We start from the raw sequence: 6432 nt of genomic DNA, 5'->3' as shown, positions 1-6432 counted from the left end.
CAATAACCGCACTGTGTTTGATGCAATGCGTGAAGTATTCGCGTAGTCCCGTAGGCGCTAATATGTGTTACATGCCGATCGATTGCCGAGCCGAGACTTCTCCTTTTCATCTCAAGTCCTCGTCATCATTTATCCCTAGGTCGCGCCGTTCCAGGCCAAATTGTGTGTTTGGTTTCTCTCTTAACTCTACTAATTAAAGGTGTTGTCTCTTGTATCACTGAAAGACGACAAAATTATAAATTACTATACTCTTAGGAAATGAGAGATTTTGTAGCCTTTTCTCATTTGTAATTTTTTTTTCTAAATCCGATTTTTTTTATACCTACATTTAAATAAAAATCGCAAAATTTGCCGCCATGGGCCGCGGCCCATGTGGCCACCCCCTTAATCCGGCCGTGGTGTAAATAGTTGAAATGAGAAAATTAGTACCGCTGGATAATTCGAGTTTATAGTTCGGCTGCCCTTTGGGGCCCAAGAGCGACATTACTTGATCAATCCTAACCTCCAAATTTTCGAGTTGTCCATCCTCTCCCTACAAAGGTATCCTAATAATAATAAGCCCGGAGGTTACGCACTGCGCGGTTGGATTGGCGTAGCGCACTGCCTGCTTGTGGAAGCGAGCCTTGAGCCCGAGTTTCGGAGCACGGCGGGAGTATCGCTTCACGTGATTACTGAAGTACACGTTCGCTGTGTGAGTGGTCGGTGCGATCGGGCGTTTTTCCAAAATGATCACTACCTATTTTCATTTAAGTTTTGACATTTTCTGACAGGAACTGTGAAGACCTCAACTCTTTTACAACTTTTTCTTTGCAGACGAATGTTTCATAAGTAAATATTTTTGTATAAAAGGAGTTGTAGTGATGGTGTGCCAAATTTCATGGTCCCGAAGCAACTATTGGCTATGAAGCATCAGTGCTTAAATTTTTACCGTACTTAAATTTTAAGATGCCATAGAAAGAGCGATTGAGGGCCTTGCAGGACAAGGCGCATGAGTGCAATTTTTCCTTTTTCGAGAAATAAATATCCTCGTGGTGGAAAGCAACTTCAAACTGACTTTTTGATACTTAAAAATTGGAACTTGCGAGCGAAATTTTCACGGAATATTCATCAAGACTAGTTTTACTTGAAATCATTAATATCTCAATTTTTTCAAAAACTGCATTTATGCACTTTGTCCTCCAAGCTCTTAAATTGTCATTTGTATGAAATATAATTTTTTAATTTGTTTGTTAGGGATGCAAAAATTGTTTCTTGCACGTAACACTAATCGCGTTCGTATCTTAGAGATGATACAAAGTGGGTTTCCTTAAGCAGAACTTTATCAACTCATTTGACACTTGATTCGTTGGTACTGGTGGCATGATGTAACATCGGTGTTAGAGAAAATTCCAAACAAAATGTCACAGGGTGGCAGTGAAAAATTGAGCGGGTTTTTTTCTTAAAAAAAAAAGTTTCGGCGACGGACGCGAAATGGGAACTCTGAGTGGAATGCTCAACGAGCTTCAAATCACGCTCCCGAGTGATAAAACATGGAGGACCGTCAATTATTTCAAACTTGTTGAGCAGCAGCGGCTTCTTAATCAATTAAAGAAGTAAGTTCCCCTTCAGAGTTATTCTTCTTACTCCTTTATCGGACCTAACCACCCTAAAAGCATGCACGGAAAACATTAAATTGCTGATTTAAAAATAGTGTACCTACTTAAAAAAAGTGACTGTAATGTTTCAATGTGGATTTTACAACATCAAAAAAAAAAAAATGCTACTTTAAGCACCCCCGTGGTTAAATTAGCTGTCCACTATTGTAAAATGTACATTTGAAACTTTGCAGTCACTTTTTTAAACAATTGAATTGTTAAATCAGCAAACCATTTTTTCCGTGTGGGTGAAACCAGGAACTTTTTGAGGTACCTCATCAAGGGCGGTCTGGAGGGACACAAAAAACACTCAACCTCTGGGGGTCTTGTATCGGGCGCCCGTGGGCTGTCGTAGCTCCAAAGAAGGGCTCGAGGAATTCTCTCAGCTCTCCCCTGGTAAAAATTGGCGATAGGAGCTGCGTTTCAAAATACCATAGGAGTTCTTATAGCCGACGAAAGAAGGCTATTGAAAATCATATAGCTGGCTGTAGAAAGCGGAGCAAATCATACAGCGGGGCTATACAAAGCTATAAAAAAGTATACAGTCGGGCTATAGTTCCTATCGCCGGGATTTACACTTTATCGCCATTGGCTATAAAAGGCTATAAGAAATTGTGTAAAATTCGTGAGCATTGGATATCATTAAGTTTGAAACGGAACTACCTTAATATTTACAAAACACACATTATATTTTCCTTTAAATCATTTTTTTTTTTTTTCATCAATTAAAATGAGAATAGTCCATACAGAGTGTGCAAACATTTCAAAATCATGAGTTGAAAAACAGTGGCTCCGCGAGATTAAATGTGAGAGCCTAACACAAAGCAGAGCGGCAACGCAGTGGCGCCTACAAACCTAACAGGGATACTTCACGAATTGCGCAACGCATGAAGTATCCCTGTTAGGTTTGTAGGCGCCAATGCGCGTTTCGCACTCTCTGCCCTCCCGCCGCGCCGCAGCGTGCCACGGCGTCTGAAGCAACTATTTCACACCAGAGGTATTGCACAGTATCATAAGAAATTAAAGGCACTCCAACATATTAAGAATTACAGGCATCCTTCAAAAGTACGGAGCTTCCCTCACAAAATAAATCAAGATACTACGGCACAAAAAGAGAGCGGTAGTCCAAAGACTAACTAAGTCCTAGTATCCGTAATTAGTAACGTTTAGCATACACTTTATCGCCAGGCTGTTGCCTAGTCGCCATTGGCTATAAAAGGCTATAAGAAAGTGTGTAGCCGGCTATAGCAGCTATTGGAAATCTTACAGCCGGGTGTAAGATTTCCAATAGCTTCTATAGCCGGCAACAAACTTTCTTATAGCCTTTTATAGCCAATGGCGACTAGGCAACAGCCTGGCGATAAAGTGTATGCTAAACGTTACTAATTACGGATGCTAGGACTTAGTGAGTTTTTGGACTACCGCTCTCTTTTTGGGCCGTAGTATCATGATTTATTTTGCGAGGAAAGCTCCGTACTTTTGAAGGATGCCTGCCATTCCTAACATGTTGGAGCGCCTGCAATTTTGTATGATACTGTGAAATACCTCTGGTGTGAAACAGTTGCTTCAAGCGCCGTGGTACGCTGCGGCGCGGCGGGAGGGCAGAGAGCGCGGAACGCGCATTGGCGCCTACAAACCCAACAGGGATACCTCACGCTTTGCGCAATGCGTGAAGTATCCCTGTTAGGTTTGAAGGCGCTAGTGCGCCGCCCGCCGCTCCGCTTTGTGTTAGGCTCTAATACATATTTAATCTCGTGGAGTCAGCGTTTTTCAACTCATGACTTTGAAATGTTTGCACACTCTGTCTGGACTATTCTCATTTTAATTGATGAAAAAAAAAATGTGTAGTAAAGGAAAATATAATGTGCGTTTTGCAAATATTAAGGTGATTCCGTACAAACTTAAGGATTTACAAAGCACACGAATTTCTACACACTTTCTTATAATCTTTTCTAGCCGATGGCGAAAAAGCAACAGCCAGGCGATAAAGTGTGAAACCTGGCGATAGGCACTATAGCCCGGCTGTATAGTTTTTTAACGCTTCGTGTAGCCCGGCCGTATAATTTTTTCCACTTTCTACAGCCAGCTATATGATTTTCTATCGCCTTCTTCAGCCGACTGTAAGAACTCATATGGTATTTTGAAACGCAGCTCCTATCGCCAATTTTTACCAGGGTAAAAATATGAATACGAATTCGCGGTCTCTTGTATCATGAGTTAAGTATTTCAGAGACATTTTTGCATACCTATGGTGGCCCGAAAAGGAAATCATGCCACTATACTGCCGCGCTAAGGAAAAATGAAGGGCATGGAGGGGGGGGGGACAAGGCGTATAAGCGCAGTTTTGCTATTTCGAGAAATCTGTGTTTAAAGCTCCAAAATTACCTGAAGCCTCAAGGCGGAGGGAAAGATCAAACTCACATTTTGATGCTTAAAAATTTGAATTTAGCAATGCATTTTTGACAGATGAGAGTTCACGACTAGTTTTACTCGTAATTACGAATACCTCATTTTTTTTTCAAAAACTGCATTTATGTGCCTTATCCTCCAAGCCCCTCAAATTCCGTATGACCATTTGAAGTTTGGCAGATTTTTTGATAAAATATTTATTTTTGAAGGAATTTATGCGTATCTTTTCTTGAAAATTTTAAACCCTTTAGATCAAATTGCGAATAAAATCCTATAAAAGATTGGAGGAAAAATATTCATAAGTTTCTTTGAAAAATCGTTTTTTTTTCCAAACGAAATTTGGCAATACCTGAAGGCTCATACGGCGTTCTTCCTTAACACGGCAGCGTGGCCGTGGCGCCCCTGTCCCTTGGATCTGTCATTAAATGCAGATGCCTTTTCTGGAACTTGACGCAGGGATGGAAAATTTGCATGGTATCCTGCAGAACGTGCAATATGTAAATTCGTACGGGGGGGGGGGGGGGGTCTGGTTCGAACATTTAAGCACGGGTGCCTCCGGTATCAGACAGGTTGGCGACAGTGGCGTGGCTTGAATTGCGATATATCGATTGTGGTTCCATTTGAACCTATGAAAAAAGATCGATTATCAGGGTGTTCGCAGCGAACACCTCAGTAATCGATTCTTTACCATAGCTTCAAACGGCGAGATATCGATAATCGATTATTCACGCCACGCCACTGGTTGGCGACGTCGGGCTCTGCGTGCACTATATCAGATAATCGTAATTGCAGCTGTAGAACAGTGCCTAAATGAAAAACTGGGCTGTTGGACTCATTCAAAGTGGATATGTCCGCTATGCTGCCATATTTCCTCCGATCAAGGACGTATTGTGCAGCGGCAGCCATTTTTCGGGTGAAATCTCTTATCGCCTCTCCACTCTGTTAAACATAGGAAAAACTTACAAGAAAGTTTTCAAAGTAACGGGAACAATGGTGTCACCAGTTTAATTCTTAGTCTGTCAAGTGCGTGGAGCCTGCAGATTTCTTTCGAGTTTCATTTTTTTTCCACAAAGAAACACACAAGGTTACGTTTTGTAACTTTTTGTAATTTTTTTCCTGAGGTGTCAAAAATTCGCTCACAAAATTTCAAGTCAGGATGTCGATTCGTTTTATGTAAAAATTGATTGCGATTGAACTCGATCGTAGTTGAAAATCGCGTTTACATTCGTGACTCTGCATAGATTCATGCAGGAATATCAAGAAATTATCACCACTGAGATTTATTAGCGCAAAAATGTGCTGTTATTTACGCGTTATTTATAAAAAAATGGTTACATAACCGACACGACATTTTCAAGTGTCCTGAGAGTTTTCAGTGCTAATAACTCTACCTATTTATTTTACATAAATCGAAGCAGGATCACCTACGTAAATAGTTTCATTGTTTTCTTTTTTAGCTGACTCGTTCTATAAATTTATGAGGTGGAATGTAAAACTTGCAGTAGGCAACCTTATTATTTCCGTCCGCGTAAAATCACCCATCATGACATACCTATTTGACAACTTTACTACAAAAATGTATCCTTACGTGTCTATTATTGAGATCTAGGGTGTTAAAGGCATGACAGACTTTTAAATTTCGGTCCATTCTCTTCCCTTTCTCTTTTAAAAAAAAGGAAAAAGAAGATAAAATAATATTTTATACAAGAAAAAAAGTGGGGTGATACACATTATTAGTTACTTTGTACACTAATTCACCACGCTGCTGAATCATTTTGTGTCTTAGGCGCATCGTCAGAGCCTCATGAGGAATCAACCAGTGGCGTGGCGTGCTTTGCGATTTATCGATTGTTATACCATTTAAACCTGCGGTAAAGAATCGATTATTAAGGTGTTCGCTGCGAACACCCTGTTTATCGATACTTTTCCATAGGTTTAAATGGCCGATCAATCGATAAATTGCAAAGCACGCCACGCCACTGGAATCATCATGAACTAAACATAAAAAGCCTCTGAACTATATGACTGGAAAAATAGGTTTTCTCCAATTCCATTTTGACCCTATCAAAAAATAATCAATCGTGATACGAGATAATATGTTTCGATTGTCTGGTTTGAATTGATTAGACATGACTAATATTTCATTTAAATTGGCAACAGTGAGTCCGGAAACAGGATGATTTACTTGAACTTTAGGCGTGAGCTGAGTTGTTGGGTCACGAGATTCACAAGTGACTTAGGTATATTTTAGCGAAGCTCCCTTTAACCCGCAGCCGATTTCTTCACTCTGCGAAAGCACGTTTCGCCTTCAACCAGGCTCGATCGAACGAACACTATTTGCTTCATTTATTTCAATCAGATACACACACACGTGTAAACACTCTTTCCT

The 6432-nt window shown here is 40.4% G+C and overlaps 1 protein-coding gene across 2 annotated transcripts in view; it reads left to right on the top strand.

Annotated features, from left to right (window-relative positions):
* The first annotated feature begins 658 nt into the window (after positions 1-658).
* LOC109037032 (uncharacterized) overlaps positions 659-6432 on the top strand; it is a 36553-nt gene continuing 30779 nt past the window's right edge. Inside the window, exons 1-2 of one of the 2 annotated variants that reach the window (XM_019051517.2) lie at positions 659-828; positions 1234-1592. In XM_019051517.2, the coding sequence (XP_018907062.2) occupies positions 1471-1592 (122 nt within the window). In that variant the 5' untranslated portion in view covers positions 659-828; positions 1234-1470. Of the gene's footprint in view, positions 829-1233; positions 1593-4647; positions 5128-6432 lie in introns of those variants that run through there. The other variant, XM_019051525.2, reaches the window with a different exon arrangement.

The sequence above is a fragment of the Bemisia tabaci genome, chromosome 4 (genome assembly GCF_918797505.1).
Source record: "Bemisia tabaci chromosome 4, PGI_BMITA_v3".
Lineage (NCBI taxonomy): Eukaryota > Metazoa > Arthropoda > Insecta > Hemiptera > Aleyrodidae > Bemisia > Bemisia tabaci.
The sequence above is the reverse complement of the archived record's forward strand: the minus strand, read 5'-3'. Positions and strand labels throughout refer to the sequence as shown.